The sequence below is a fragment of the Nicotiana tabacum genome, chromosome 14, assembly GCF_000715075.1.
Source record: "Nicotiana tabacum cultivar K326 chromosome 14, ASM71507v2, whole genome shotgun sequence".
NCBI classification, from domain to species: Eukaryota; Viridiplantae; Streptophyta; class Magnoliopsida; order Solanales; family Solanaceae; genus Nicotiana; species Nicotiana tabacum.
Genome location: NC_134093.1, coordinates 106,562,433 through 106,579,322, shown reverse-complemented (window position 1 = coordinate 106,579,322; position 16,890 = coordinate 106,562,433). Strand labels below are relative to the sequence as shown.

Genomic DNA, 16,890 nt, shown 5'->3' with positions numbered 1-16,890 from the left:
GAAACTAAGTGCTATCACAATGCCTGTGACGGAATTTTGAATCGTGACATCGTTAAATACATTGTGAACTATGGATATATTTTAAACACCATCCTTAAAAGTGACTACCTATTACCATTTCCACGTTGTTCCGCGGGTTGAATACATGAGCGAAAACTTTTATCATTGCACTAAGACTCCCTCTCAAAATATAGCAAGAGATGAAGAACCAATAGGTATGGATAAGCTAGAGAGATTCATAAATACATAACAAGAATCAAAAGAGACTAAATTATTAAATCAAGCTACAATTTGGCAAGAGTTTCCTCCAACCAAATTCTTCATATGTCCATTAATTCAGGACTCAAACGAAACATGAGTACACAAAACTCCGTCTCATTTAAACAACTATCTCCATCTAAATCCCCTTCCCTCAACATGCACGTCACCTCATCATCTCTCATATCTTTCAATCCCAACAATTTTGAATTCTTTTTCAAACTCTCAAATGTGATGACTTCCCTCTCCTCATCCATTAGCATTCGAAATCCATTGCTTAGCTCTTTCAAGAATCCCTCAGCTCCAAGTTTCTCTACCATTGAAGGGAACAAATCCTCGAATACGACGTCTCGTCGCAATGTAGCCATTGATATTGGACTAGCACTTAAAATTAAATACAGAAGCAAATTATTATTGGATTTAAAATTTAGGATGTGGATATATAGATAGATATGCAAATTCAAAGGGATATAAATAGGTAAAGGATGTAAAAGAAATTTTGGCGGAAAGAGTCCAAGAAAATGCAAACAAAGGAAGGTACAGAAAAGAGAGAAGGAAGCTGGGGGAGAATGAGAATAGTTTCCTGGAAGTTGCATGGGAAGAGATACCACTAAATAATTTTTGGGAGGATGCTATGTAATGGAGAGCATTTTCCTTTAAAGAAATAAAGTTTTAAATTTGAAGGGCAATTTCCTTAAAATATGTGTAGTTTACTCATTTGGTATGGCCACTATTCATCAATTATTTTTGTACGCTGATAGTATATAATTTTTTATACCTTCGGGTTAAGATGACTACCACAGCTAATTGTCTATAGTTATTCTATTTTGATAACCTAAATATGCAACAACAAAAAAAAAACAAAAAAAAGTAATTCCGACCAGATGTTTCTACATGTGCTTTGGAGTCAACTAATCTGAATTCACACCTGAAAATCCCATTTTAGGGGATAAGGCGTTTTCTACCAAAAGAGATTTCATACCGACAACCCAAACCTCTGGTCTCTGATGATTAAGGATGGAGGGTACTCACTATTCCGATACAATCTTTGATGGTACAATAAATAACCTAGTATAATCATTTAAAATACATTGATAGCTAGTTTGAATTATATTAACATTATCAAATCATGTAAAATAATCTTTTTTTATCAAGAGCACCAGCCACGTCCATTTATTAATTTGTTTTATTTTTGTTTGTTGTTTGTTTGTTTTATTTTCAAACTTTCTTTCCTTAGATAGAGTGACAGACCAAAACATCATCCTTTAAGCTTTCTTTTAGGCAATACTTTTTTTTTTAATTCATGTAATTGCCAGGTTATTGCGTCTTTGCTGTCTGACGGGTATGATTTTATTAATTAACTCGTGTGATGCTTTTATACTTCGAAAAAAAAGTAATAATTCTCGCTGAAATATCTAGTTAAGTCATAACAAATTCCATTAAGAATATTTGAGGCAACAATGTTTTGAAATCCACATATTATTAAATAATAGTACCTGTGAAATTGTATAAAACTAGCTTCTTCTTCTATTAGACTATGAACCAACTAGAAATGTCAGCTAAAGACCAAGCTAATGATTAGTAATATTCTTATCTAATTCCGTTTCAATTAACCTCATAAAATCTCGAATCTTAATGTTGTTTAGTGGCCTGCTATCATGATTGATCACATTAAATGGATATTAAGAAGTTTCTTCCGCCTCTTATATGGCCAACTAGGAAACTTACCATAGAAAATGACATTGTATAGCCGTTATATATATCTATATATATTTTATTCATCCGTTTCAATTTATGTGAATTTATTTGACTGGACACGAAATTTAAGAAAAAATAAAGACTTTTAAAATTTGTAGTCCTCAACAAGTCAAAAAGGGACCAGAGTATTTGTGTGGTTATAAAGATTTCTCATTAAGGTCAGAATTGTACGTTTAAGCTAAATTGTTTCCAAATTTAGAAAGAGGTCATTCTTTTTGGAACAAACCAAAAAGAAAATAGATTCACATAAACTGGAACGGAGGGAGTATATATTTTTTGCGGCTATCGAATATTAATAGTTTTGCTCACGGATTAAAAGTGATCTTTGCACAATTTACGATACCGAAGTCAATAGGTTAAAATTTTAAAGAAATGTATTGTTTGAGACATATAATGGACTTTGATAATTAAAAGCAAGCCCAGAGAGAGTCTTCTATTATGGATAATTAACATGTCTAAAGCAAGTCATTGGAGTAATTGAATTTTGAGCACACTGTATATAATTCAACTTTGTTAAACTTTTGAGCTTTAACTTCCTATGCACTAATCCTGTACATTAATTTGGTTATAGTTTCCACCGGTAATAAGTACTCCCTCAGTCCTAATTTATGGATGTTCAGATTTCGAGAGTCAAATGAGTTGTTATTTGGTCGTAATTTTTTCATATGCCTTTAAAATATTTTGAATTGTTAATTATTGTGGCTTATAGTACTTTTTACGTAGTTTTCAAATATAAAAATTTTATTTCGAAAAACTTAAACATTTTATGTATAAATACACGATTAATATTAAGAATTTTAAATATCAAAAAAAAAAAAATCACATAAATTAGGACAGAGGGAGTACTAAAGTCTATCGCCCTTCTGCCGAAGACACAGTAATATCATTAATGGACCGCGCTTTGCTGCTTAGTGACTGGACATCAGAATTCAACCATCTTTGTGTTAGGTGTTGTACTAATTTTCTTATCATAATTGATTTTTCTATCTCTCGAAGGAATTGACAACATATTTACCATAACTGGGTTTTTCTTCTTGTAGAAGGAAATTATGAATCTCCCCAATTTGGCTAGTTACTTCTTTTGTAGGAAAAGGTTTGGGCTTCTATAAATTGAGGATCTTTCCTTCTCATTCAGTAGCATCCATAATGTAGCCATATGGGATTTGAGAGTCATGTTTAGGGGGAGAAATTTGCGGGACAAGTTTTAGTGCGTCGCTTGTATTTTTCTCTTGGTGAGGTTGTTTTTTCGATATTTTTTACTTTTTTTATATAGTGGATTGCTCATCTCTGCCGTGGACGTAGGCCAATTGACCGAACCACGTTAAATGTTTGTGTCTCTTTTGGCATTTCTCTTTCGTTGTCTGATTTATCGTCATTCAAGGTTTGCTTTACTAGCTTCCGCATGACACTTGATTATTTCGGTCCTAACAAGTGGTATCAGAGCGAGGTTCAACACAGGTTCATCTTAGCGGGTTCAGTTCTAGCCGCAACCTATTTGATGATAATCATGATTTTTGTCTGAGAAATTTGATACCGGAGTACTACTCACGTTAAGACAAACTTTGCGGTGGAGATTTGGAGATGCAACCTGTTGAAGATTATGTGAAGAAGGTGGATCAAAGTAATTTTGTCAGAAAATTAAGTCCAAGAGGGAGAATTATTAGGTGTACGTTGTCCTGATTTTCTTATCATATTTAATTTTCCTCTCTCTTAAAAAAAAAAGGACAACATATTTACCATAATTGGGTTTTCCTTCTTGTAGAAGGAAATTATGAATCTCCCGTATTTGGCCAGTTCCTTTTCTTGTAGGAAAAGGATTGGACTTCCATAAATTGAGGATCCTTCCTTCTCATTCAATAACATCCACAATGTAGTCATATGAGATTTGAGAGTCGTGTTTAGGGGGAGAACTTTACGGAACAAGTATTAGTATGTCACTTGTGTAGTTGTGTGTGCCTCTTCGTGAGGTTGTTTTATCGATATTTTGTACTCTCTTTTATATAGTGGATTGCTCTCATCTCCGCCGTGGACGTAGATCAATTGACCGAACCACGTTAAATGTTTGTGTCTCTTTTGATATTTCTCTTTTGTTGTCTGATTTATCGTCATTCAAGGTTTGTTTTACTAGCTTCCGCATGACACCTGATTATTTCGGTCCTAACTGAAATTTAAATTTAGGTTGCTTTCGTCGAGGCCTATCAGCTGCAAGGTTCTGGACACAAAGCAGGCCAATATGTATGCATCTCAGCACTGTAGCAAAGGAACATGAGTCCAATATCGCTTTGTCCATAAAGTCTAATCCTTTTCTTTCAATCCATATATAACTTCCATGCCTAAAATAGTTTTAAAATGATAATATGAAATTAAGTCAGCAGCTACCACTGAATATCTATGTTGCGTGGACTTTCCAAATATTACCGCACTCGTGTCGGATTCACCAAAACTGAACTGCTTTTGGAGGATCCGACGTGCACCTTGCAATATTTTCGAAGAGTCCGAACAACAGAGCTGAATACTGAATTCAGGTCAAGAGATCAGCTGATTTTGCACTTACATTACCAAGAAGGTTGAGATGCGTTTCATGGTCATAAAATTCGCTGTTTTTCCTGCCACTGACAATCTCTAGTAGCATAACACCAAAGCTATAGACATCAGCTTTCTGAGATAACAATTGTCCCATTGCGTTTTCAGGAGACATATAACCGCTGCAACATATTTGTATAAGAATGGGCTAGATTTGCTATTACAATAATAACAAACCTAGTGTAATCTTACAAGTGGAGTCAGCAAAGGGTAGTGTGTAGGCACTGCCTTACCCTTATCTTGTGTAGGTAGAGAGGTTGTTTCCAATAGACCCCTGAGACCAACACAGTAGCAGAAAATATATAGCTTGCAGAAGTAAAGGTATTTACAATGTTCCGACTATCTTGTTAGTGTTTGCTAGCTCTTGAGTCCCTTCAAAGGTTCTAGCCAAGCCGAAATCTGAGATTTTTGGATTCATATCATCATCCAAGAGAACTGAAGATCATTAACAATAAAAAAAAACGGGAGGATAGAAAATATGTCATTGCAGAAACTATTGTTGGAACCAACTTACTGTATTGGGTAAAATATGTTATGCCCAAGAAGGGAACACGTGGAACCCAAGACGGGGAGGGCCGAAGACCGGACGCATTGAAAGGGATAACGTTCATAAAGGCATTAAATTCTCTGCGCCCGGTAACATTTAATAAGGAATATTCTGCAGCATTAAGAACGACAGCCCGTTACAGAGAATTTGGCATTTATGTTCACCGTTACATCTTCATCAATTCTCCTCATAATTGACATTAAAGAAGGGCACGACCCTAGTACCTTCTTCATAGCTATAAATAATAAGCTCAGTGATCATTGTAAAGGAGACGAATTTTCTGGCTAAACTTACACTATATTCAATACAAAGCTTAATACAATTTTATTTTCTTGCTTTCTAATCTCATCATTGTTGTGCCCGAAAACTTTCATTACTAGAAATTCGGCAAAACACGACCAAGGTTGACCGACCAACTTTGGTCGGTCAAAAAACCGACCAAATTTTGTGGGTTTTTCAAAATATTTTATTTTTTAATTTTGTTTTAACGAAACCGACCAACTTTGGTCGGCTTTGTTTGGCGCAAAAATGCGGGAATATTTTTAGGTCCCGCGAAATTTATTTTTCAAGAAACCGACCAACTTTTGTCGGTTTTTCAATTAAAATAAATAAAAATTAATATTAAAAAAGCCAACCAAAATTGGTCGGTTAATTCGGCCGGTCATTTAAAAAAACTAAACAACTTTGCTCGGTAATTTTACTTTTTAATAAAACCCACCAACTTTGGTTGGTTATTTTCATGCGAAAATATAATTAAAGAGTATAAATCAAATAAAAGACAGTCTTAAAATAAAATGCACCAATGGTCTAGTGGTAGAATAGTGTGATGACCCAAAAGGATATCTTATGTTTTAGAACTCGAATATGCGCTCTTAAGCCTTAAAAATCTCATTTTACCCTCCTCGATTTGCGTGCGCAGTCCGGAAAGATTTTCGAAAAGCTTTTATGTTGAAAACTAATGAAAATAAGAATTTTTGCCTTAAAAGTTAATTTTAGTTGATTTCGGTAAAGATTTTTTGTAAACGGGTCCGGATCTGTATTTTGACAGTCCCGGTGGGTCCGTATCGAATTATGGGACCTGGGCGTATGCCCGTAATCGAATTCGGAGGTCCCTAGCTCAAGTTATGAATTTTTGATGAAAATTAAAAGTTTAAAAATTATTTATTTTTAAGAATTGATTGATATTTGGCATTGTTAGTATCGGGTCCGTATTTTGATTTCGGAGCCCGGTACAAATTTATTATGATATTTAAGACCTGTATGTGAAATTTGGTGAGAAACGGAGTTGATTTGACGTGATTCGGACGTCTAGTTGAGAAAAAAGAATTTTTAAAGTGTTCTTGAGAATTTCATTTGATTTGGTGCTAAATTCTTAGTTCTAGGTGTTATTTTAGCGATTTGATCACGCGAGCAGGTCCATATGATATTCTTAGACTTGTGTGCATGTTTGGTTTGAAGCCCCGAGGGCTCAGGTGAGTTTCGGATAGGCCACGGGATGTTTTGGACCTTGGAAATCTTGCTGCAGCAGATGTTCTGACATGTCCTTCTTCGCGTTCGCGAAGGTACTCTCGCGAACGCGAAGAGTAAACTGGGCAGCTGAAGTTTTCTTCTTCATGAACGCGAAGGCTTGGTCGCGAACGGGAAGCGACGGGGGCGTTACACTTCGCGAACGCGACCAGCTCGTCGCAAATGCGTAGTGGTAGGCACACCTGGGGGAGGGTTGGTCGTTCCTTCATCGCGAACATCCCGAACGCGAAGGCCAGGGGGAGTAATCATCGCGAACGCGAGCTGGGTCTCGTGAACGCGAAGGCTTGGCAGCCAATTCCCTTCGCGAACGCGACAGTGCTCTCGCGAACGCGATGAACACTGTCGCCCAGCACTTAACAGAATCCACAAACGGGATTTTAGCCAAAAACTCATTTTTCTCAAAAACCAAACGGTGAGAGGCGATTTTTCAAGAGTCATTTCTTCCCCAAATTGTTGGTAAGTGATTCTAAATCATTTTCTTTTAATTATCCATTACATTTCTTAAAATTTCAACCTAAAATCTAGAATTTTCATGGTAGAATTAGGGGTTAGGGTTGAAACTAGGGATTTTGGGAATTTGAGGATTTAGACCCCAATTTGAGGTCGGATTCCAAAACTAATCACATATTCGGGCTCGAGGGTGAATGACTGAAAGGATTTTGGTCCGAACCTCGGGTTTTGACCAACCGGTCCCGAGGTCGATTTTTCGAATTTTTGGAGGAAAATTTGGGAAATTTAATTTATGCAATATAATTGATTCCTTTAGCAATATTTGATATTATTGAGTCATTTTTGAATATATACGAGTGGTTTGGAGGTGAATTCCAAAGGAAAGGCTGTGATTGAGAATTAAGTGGCCTTCGGAGCGAGGTAAGTGTTGTGTCTAAACCTGACTTGAGGGAATTATGAACCTTAGATTACTTGCCAAGTGAAATTCATGTGAGCGGCGTATATGTGAGGTGACGAGTACTTATGCGCTACCAATTTACCTGTTTTCCATGTTTCTCTATTTTTTCTTATATTGTCTCATTCCTATGCCAAATTGCTACGTGTTATACTAGTGTTGTTCAATTTATCGTTCTTATCAGGTTTACGAATTTTCTGGTGATAATTGAGTTTTTATTTCAAAATTGAGATTGATATTATGGAACCAAATATTGAAGTAAGGTTTGTACTTGTTATTCTATCTCCCTGTTGTTATTTATGCATTGCATTATGGGTAAGGGAGAGTGTTAATGCACGAAGGGTGATGTTGTGCCATGATATGAGAGTTAATGCACGAAGGGTGATGTCGTGCCGTTTCTATAAATTTTATGGTGAGATTGAGAGTAAAAGCACGAAGGGTGATGCCGTGCATTTTTCCTTACTGTATTCACTATTCCTGCTGATTCATGGTATATTGACTGTTCCGGTGATCATTCTGTTGTAGTTCTTTATCTTGTATTCCCCTCAGTATGTTCCCCTCCTGACATTTCCTGTTTAGTTCTTCATTTCTATTTTTGGTATATACACTGTTAAATTGTACAGGTTGATTTGTAGGTGCCTTGCCTTAGCCTCGTCACTACTTCGTCGAGGTTAGGCTCGACACTTACCAGTACATGGGGTCGGTTGTACTGATACTACACTCTGCACTTTCGGTGCAGATTTTGATACCGGCTTCGGTTGATCGAGATTTTGCTATTAGTCTACTGTCCGGATACTCAAGGTAGATCTGTCGGCGTTCACAGACCTTGAAGTCCCCGTCTATATTTTCTGTTCTACTGTTTCTTTCATTCAGACAGTTATATTTCTTTCTGACTATTACTTGTAGCAATATCTAGAATGCTCGTGAATTATGACTCCAGATCTGGGGGTAGTAATTAATATAGTTTTATAATATTCCGTACTTATTATATTTCATCTTAGTTAATTATTGTTATTTACTGAATGGATATAAGGAATTGGTTTAACGATTTTCTAACGTTGGCTTGCCTAGCAAGTGAAATGTTAGGCGCCATCAAGGTCCCGTCGGTGGGAAATTTCGGGTCGTGACAAATAGTATCCTGTCATAGTACAGACCCATGTTCGATTCCCAGATATTGAATTTTTTGATTACATAATTAAAATACCGACCAACTTTGGTCGGTTTCTTTTGCAATATATATATTTTTTTTGAATTTAATTGACCGAGTTCCGACCAACTTTGGTCGGTATGCCTTTCCGATCCCTAAAATACCGTCCACACGTAAATGGTCGCGTTTTGGTCGGTTATTGGCCATTACCGACCAACGTTGGTCGGTTGTTTTGGTCGGTTTTTACAGGATTTCTAGTAGTGTTTGTCCCCGAATCTGTCATCTCTGCTGTCTCATCTATATTTCAAAGGCTAAGTATTGTATATTTCATCAATTATTATATTATTTCAGGATCAAATTACTTCACTTGTCTAGAAACCAAGTATAAATTCAATTGTACCGTTTTACGGGTAAACACTTGCCAAACAGCAAAGTGTCTAAGCTTTTGTTAGCCATGTACTCATAAACTACTAGCTTCTCTTTCCCGTGAACGCAATAGGCCAATATTCTAACGAGGTTCCTGTCTTGCAGTTGGGAGATTAGCAAGATTTCATTCTTGAACTCTTCAATTCCTTGTCCGGATCGGAGTTACTACATAATCGTTTCACAGCTATCACTTGTCCATCTTCCAGTTTTCCCTGTATGGTATCCGTTATGATAGTTTTAGTTTTCGCATCAGCAGCTGCAGCTTATCTGTAAATCAGGAGAATCGTTTACCTCTTTGATTTGCTTTCCACCTGTAGAAAATGCACCTAAAGATGCCTAATATGAGAATGCTTGAAACCGTTGTGAAGCAGATGATAAGCTTCTCCTTCCATTTATCTTCACCTAAAACTATGTTAGTATATTATAATCCAAATCCAGAAAAATCTTCTAAGCATAATGTTGAGACCTGAATTTACCTAGTTCAGAAAAAGCAAGGCGAAAAAACAGATTCGCGCCATTATATGTAAACTGCTGAACATCCATAAATTCTGATGTCAAAACCATGTAGTTAAGTCTATCTGGATATTGTTAGGGATATAGTAGATATGCCCTAGATCCAATCTTATATTTAATGATTTGAACATATTTTTGTGAACGTTATTTGATATAAAAATATATGGTATCTGATATTCTTTTATCATAGTTATTATTAATTACTTGAATAATTTAATAAGGTCCTTGATTAAAATTTGAGACTTGTCGTTGTGATGGAGATCATGATAATAAGAGTAAAGTCTCTTACAATTTAATCTAAATTTGTTCTTGTAATGAGTTTAAGTTTCATGTTGTCATGAATTAAAAACGACCAAACTAAGACCTGGGCCGATTGAATGAAAGAAGAAAAGAGTTTCTTAGGTTATTCAATGGTCGATTATATTTGACATGAACGCATAGTTGGTCGCCTATTAGGATTTGACAGTCAAACCATATCATAGGCTGACTCAGTGCTATAAGGACATAAGGAAATACTACTTTATTCTTCTACTGGTTCTTGAGAGTAAATTGTATACTTTATTCTATCCGGTCGTTAAGGAGTGTTGCTCGACGCCACCCTTGATTAGTAGATTGATATAATTAATTTACTACCGGTGTAGTATTGAACCTATGGGGTCACACACTAACAAGTGTTCTGATCTTTGCTAAAGGATTAATTATTTTGTTATTTGATAATAAAATTAAAAAATTTAATTATTCAAACAAATAAAATTCTTAGTCGAGAGACTATAATTAATATTGTGAACAAATTGAAGTTTTTTGTTTGGAATAGAAAATTAATTTATATCTCTTATTTGAAATATATATGTGATATATATTTAGTACCCATACTTAATATTTATTTATATACGGGATGTATATAAATATTAATAAGGGGAAGTTACGCGATATATCTGTCTACATGGCCTCTTTACACCATATATCCTAAAGTTAAAAATCCTTAAAATAATTACTTCATATAACTTCTTTATCCAACAGTCACGATTATATAGGATAATATCCCTTAAATATAGCCATAACTAGAGGTAATGAATTGAATATTGCTATTTATTATCTTCCGCTGCATGTTACAAACATCTATATGCAATCCTACAATGGTATGAGAGCCATGGTTTCTCGTGTCTAAAATTTATTTACGAAATATTTTAAGATTATATTTGAAGAGTTCAAACCATAATACACGTATCTTGTGCAATAGTCAAAATTGTTTAAATGCATATGAACTGATATTATTTTATTGTAAATAAAATATGTATACATATAAGTTAAATTATTGAGATAGTTCGTAAATTAAAATTGAAATTTGTATTGGATACGACGTTAATCTTTAATTGTGATGACCCGATAGGTCATCTTTAAATTCAACATACAATTCAGTGCTCTAAGACCTCGAATAACACCATTTAGCATTCTTCGACTTGCGTGCGCAATCCGTATATTTTTCTGGAAAGCTTTTTATGTGAAAAACTGATAAAAATGAGAAAATAGTGCTTTAAAACTCACTTAAGTTGACTTCAGTCAATATTTTGAGCAAACAGAACCTGATCAATGTTTTGACGGTACCGGTAGGTCCGTATCGTAATTTGGGACTTAAGCGTATGCCCGAAATTTAATTTGGAGGTCCCTAGCTTGAGTTATTTCCAATTATTGAAAATTAGAAGTTTGAAAGTTTAAAGATTTCAAAGTTTTACCACAAATTGACCTTTATTGATTTCGGGCTGAGATTTCGATTCTGAAAGCTGGAATAGCTCTGTTATGTCATTTGGGACTTACCTGCAAAATTTGAGGTTATTCCGGATTGATTTGACATGCTTCGGTACGAGTTATAGAATTAAAAATTTCATAAACTCATAAGTCTCAATCGAGTTGTGATTTGTAGTTTCAACGTTGTTGGAATATTCCGACGAGGTCCCAAGGGGCTCGGGTGAGGTTCGGACGAGTTTCAGATCATTTGTGTTCAAGAACACAAGTCTGGTTCTGGTGCGTCGCACCTGCGCAATTTTTGCCGTAGGTGCGTGGTCGCTTCTGCGACTTTGAGGCTAAGGAGAAGTTTCGCTTCGGCGAAGCTTGGGGCGCAGATGCGATGCCCGCTTCTGCGGTGCCATGATCACAGATGCGATCCTTCACGCTTCTACGGCTCCCCTTGCGCTTCTATGCAGTCACATCTGCGACGTGAAGGTCTGCAGATGCGGTCCTCTGCCTGCCTGCCTTGGTTCGTAGATGCGAGATTTTTCTCGCAAAAACGAGCTCGCATATGCGCAAAGTTTAGTCCTTGGATGCAAAAATGCTGGACAGAATACATAAAATCGGGTGTTTGACATTTTTGCTCATTTTTTGAGTTTTAAGTCTCTGAGTTGGGCGATTTCAAAGGGGTCTTTCACAAGATTGAACTAGGTAAGTGTTCCTTATCCTATATTGATTATATTATATGATTCCATACTTATTTACATCATGAATCCGTGAATTTAAGGGAGAAAATCCGAATTTTGTAAAAATCTTCCAAAAATGTAAAATTAATATTTGAAAGGCAATCCGATGTTAAAATTCGATAATTTTTATATGGTTGAACTCGCATCGGAATGGGTGTTTGGATTCCGTGATTTTTTGTCGGGTTCCGAAAAGTGGGCCTCACGTTGTCTTTTGATTGACTTTTCCGAAAACGCCTTAAATTAAGTCTCTTTCGAATTGTGAAGAATTTCTAAAGCTCAAATTTAATTGTTGGTAAATAAATTGCTATGTTTGATTGGTTTGGAGAATAATTCGAAAGGAAAAGTCGTGGTCGAGTGATCACTAGAATTGCGAAGCAAGATAAGTTTCGTGGTTAACCTTGACTTGAGGGAATAGAATCCTTGAACTATGTGTTATGTGAATTTCATGTGTAGCGACATATAGACGAGGTGATGAGTGTCTATACGTCGTCAAATTGCTTGTTTCCATATTTTTACGTATTTTAGCGGTTGCCTTATTTCATGAATAATTGTTATATTAATTGATTCTCTTATTTTCATTGCCTACTATTATGCCTTGATTTCATGTCTTAATTGCTTCCTTCTTATTTAACTTTTGGGTCATAATTGCTACTTGACATTTAGCATTTTATATATTAAATTGTCTATCTCCTCCCTCATTCTACATTTATTTATTACTTGTCCCTATTTGTTTCCTACATAATTTATAATTGTTGTAAACCTTGTTGCCTAATTGTTTCATATTAATTGTGGCATTTATTGAAGTAGTCTTACGTATAAGTGTTGTAAGTTTATATTGTTGGAGCGGGATGCATGCCGGAACAGAATATATTTGAAAGATTATATTGTTGGATCGGGTTGCACGTCACAACGAATTTTATTTTAAGTTTATATTGTTGGAGTGGGTTGCAAGCCGCAACGGAATTTAATTGAAGGATTCTATTGTGGGAATGGGTTGCACGCCGCAACAGAATAAGAAAAGAAATAATTGGTTGTGACTGCTGAATTGACTTTAATTATTATTATTATTATTATTATTATTATTATTATTATTATTATTATTATTATTATTATTATTATTATTATTATTATTATTATTATTATTATTATTATTATTATTATTATTATTATTATTATTATTATTATTATTATTGCGTACAGGTTAATGTAAGTGACCTGCCTTAGTCTCGTCACTACTTTATCAAGGTTAGGCTCGGCACTTACAGAGTACATACGGTCGGTTGTAGTCATACTACACTCTGCACTTCTTGTGCAGATACAAGAGTTGGTCCCAGCGGCGTACTGTAGATTTGCCCGGATTAAGCTATCAGAGGTGACTTGAGGTATAGTTGCACGACCTTCGTAGCTCTGAAGTCCCCTTCTTCTTTATCTTAGTTGTGTGCTTATTTTCAGGCAACTTTATTTTATTCAGACCCTTATTTGTATTATTTTAGAAGCTCGTGCACTTGTGACTCCAGTTCTGGGATTGTATTTCGACATCGTTATTACTTTGGTTTGCTCACTTTAAATTCAGATATTATTCTAGTTGTTTGGCTTCTTTAGTATTTGATTAAAATGAATTGTTAAAAATGGTTAAAATTATTCTAATGTTGGCTTGCCTAGCAATTGAAATGTTAGGCGCCATCACGGTCCCGAAGGTGGAAATTTCGGGTCTTGACAAGTTGGTATCAGAGCACTAAGTTACATAGGTCTCGCGAGTCACGAGCAAGCTTAGTAGAGTCCAAAGGATTGGTACGGAGACGTCTGTAATTATCATCCAGAGGCCATGAAGTTTAGGAATAATATCGCTTATTTCTTATTCTGTCGTGTGATTTTATTCTATCATCGATGATTGAACCATTTTATTCTTGTTCTCTCGCAGATGGTGTGAACACGTACTACATCTAACGCCCGACAGGAGCCAGAGCCCCCGGTGGAAACTATGACCAGGGGTAGAGGCCGAGGCCGAGGTCGCTCCAGAGGCCGAGGTAAAGGTACATGTACATCTCAGTATAGAGCCCGAGCAGCATCACCTGTTGTACAACCTCAGCTGGATTTGAAAGCGGAGGTTCTAGCTCGGACTATACATGTTGAACCAGTTCAGGTCCCGGAAGGATTCATAGCTACTTGAGTACTTTAGGACGCTCTAGTCCGTTTAGTGAGCCTAATGGAGGGTGTGACCCAGAATGGTACATTTCCAGTGGCACCAGCCGTCTCACAGGCTGGGAGAGGAGCACAAACTCTCACTACTCCTGCTCTGGAGCAGATAACTCCTCAGTATCAGGCTCCAGCAGTTCCGCCAGTTAGGGTTGCTCAGCCGGTTGTTGCAAGACAGGCCCGCGATAGGCCCGCCATGTCTTCTGAGGCCTTATTGAGATTGGACAACTTTACTAAGCTCGTTCCAGTTCACTATAGTGGTACACCTTCTAAGGACCCATATGATTATCTTGACTGCTGCCATGAGGTGTTGTGGAACATGGGAATAGTTGAAATCAACAAAGTCGATTTTGTTGTGTTTAAGATGACTAGTTCTGCCAAGAGGTGGTGGAGAGATTATATATTTACTAGACCAGCTTATTCGCCTGCACTTACCTGGAAGCAGTTCTCACAACTATTTCTGGAGAAGTTTGTTCCTATCACACTGAGAGCGAATTACCACAGGCAGTTTGAGCGTCTCCAGCAGGGTAGTATGATTGTTACCCAGTATGAGACTTGATTTGTGGACTTATCACGTCATGCCATCCTCTTTCTTCCTACTGAAAGGGAGAGAGTGAGGAGATTCATTGATGGACTCACTTATACTATCATGCTTTAGATGTCCAAGGAGACAGGGAGTGATATTTCCTTCCAGATAACCGTGAATATTTCTAGGCGGATCGAGTTAGTTCGTGCTCAAGAGAGGAGGACAGTGTCAGATAAGAGGCCCCGTCATTCCGATAATTTCAGAGGCGCCTCATTTGGAAGCAAGGGTACTTATGGTAGGGGTCATCCTCCTAGGCTATTTTATTCAGCATTTCAGGCATCTCACGGTGCTTCAGGGAGTCATGGACCTATTATGCCTTACTCTGGCCAGCCAACATTCAGTGCACATTCAGCTCCTATCAGCGCACCACTACTCTAGAGACACTACAGTGGTTATCCAGCCCGTTCGGGTCAGCTTCAGCTTCAGCAACCATAGTAGTAGGATGGGTGTTATGAGTGTGGGAATATTGGTCAGATAAGGAGGTATTGCCCTAAGTTGTCGAGCAACAGATCTCAGCAGGATTCCCGTGCCATCATACCGGAATCGGTTGCTCCACTGCCCGCCAGGCCAGCTAGGGGCAAGGGTCAGGCAGCTAGAGGTGGAGGTCAAGTCATTAGAGGTGGAGGCCAGCCAGTTAGAGGCCATCCCAGAGATGTAGCTCCGAGTGGTGGGGCCCAGCCTCAATTTTATGTTTTTCCATCTAGGCCTGAGGTCGGGTCGTCTGATGTCGTGATCACAGGTATTGTTTCAGTTTTTCATAGAGATGCTTCAGTTCTATTTGATCCGGGATCTACTTATTCCTATGTGTCCTCCTATTTTTCTTCATATCTGGTTATACCTCGTGATTCTCTAAGTGCTTCTATGTGTGTGTCCACACCAGTGGGAGATTCAGTTGTGGTAGATCATGTCTATCATTCGTGTGTGGTTACTATTGGGAGTCTTGAGACTAGCGTGGATCTTCTATTTCTTGATATGGTAGATTTTGATGTAATCTTAAGTATGGATTGGTTGTCACCTTATTATGCTATATTGGATTGTCACGTCAAAATGGTGACCTTAGCCATGTCAGGGTTATCTCGAATAGAGTGGAAAGGGACTCCTGGCTATTCCACCAACATGGTTATTTCTTACGTGAAAGCTCGGCATATGGTCGAGAAGGGATGTATAGATTATTTCGCTTATATTCGCGATTCCAGTGCAGATGTTCCTTCTATGGATTCAGTCCCAGTTGTCCGTGAGTTTCCAAATATATTTCCTACAGATTTATCGGGGATACCACCCGACAGAGATATTGACTTCTATATGTATTTGGCTCCGGGCACCCAGCTCATTTCGATTCGCCCCAACAGGAATTGAAGGAGCAATTACAAGAATTGCTTGATCTGGGATTCATTAGACCTAGTGTCTTGCCCTGTCGTGCGCCCGTGTTGTTCGTGAAGAAGAAAGATGGGTCGATGAGAGTGTGTATAGATTATTGGCAGTTGTATCAAGAACAAGTATCTATTGCCAAGAATTGATGACTTATTCGATCAACTTCAGGGTGCCAAGGTGTTTTCAAAGATCGATTTGAGGTCTTGTTACCATCAGTTGAAGATTAGGGCATCTGATGTCCTTAAGATAGCTTTTCAGACTCGGTATGGGCATTACGAATTCCTAGTGATGTCATTTGGCCTGACAAATGCCCCAACATCGTTTATGGATTTGATGAACATGGTGTTCAAGACCTTTTTGGATTCTTTTGTGGTTGTATTCATTAATGATATCCGGATTTACTCCAACAATCGAGAGGAGAATGAGAAGCATCTTCGGATTGTGCTTCAGACTTTGAAGAATAATCAATTATATGCCGAATTTTCAAAATGCGAATTTTGGTTAGACTCAGTTGCCTTTTGGGGCATGTTTTATCGGTAGAAGGCATAAAAGTGGATCCTAAGAAGATTGAGGCAGTTTAGAATTGGCCTAAACCTACTTCAG

General features: G+C 37.2%; 1 protein-coding gene across 1 annotated transcript; it reads right to left on the bottom strand.

Annotated features, from left to right (window-relative positions):
* Window positions 1–320: 320 nt before the first annotated feature.
* Window positions 321–626, bottom strand: LOC142169077 (calcium-binding protein PBP1-like). Its single transcript, XM_075230280.1, has one exon. The coding sequence runs from the start codon at window positions 624–626 to the stop codon at window positions 321–323; it is 306 nt and encodes a 101-aa protein (XP_075086381.1).
* Between the last annotated feature and the right edge of the window lie 16,264 nt (window positions 627–16,890).

Excerpts from the sequence above, each read along its gene's own strand:
- LOC142169077 (XM_075230280.1), bottom strand. The coding sequence starts at position 626 with ATGGCTACATTGCGACGAGACGTCGTATTCGAGGATTTGTTCCCTTCA.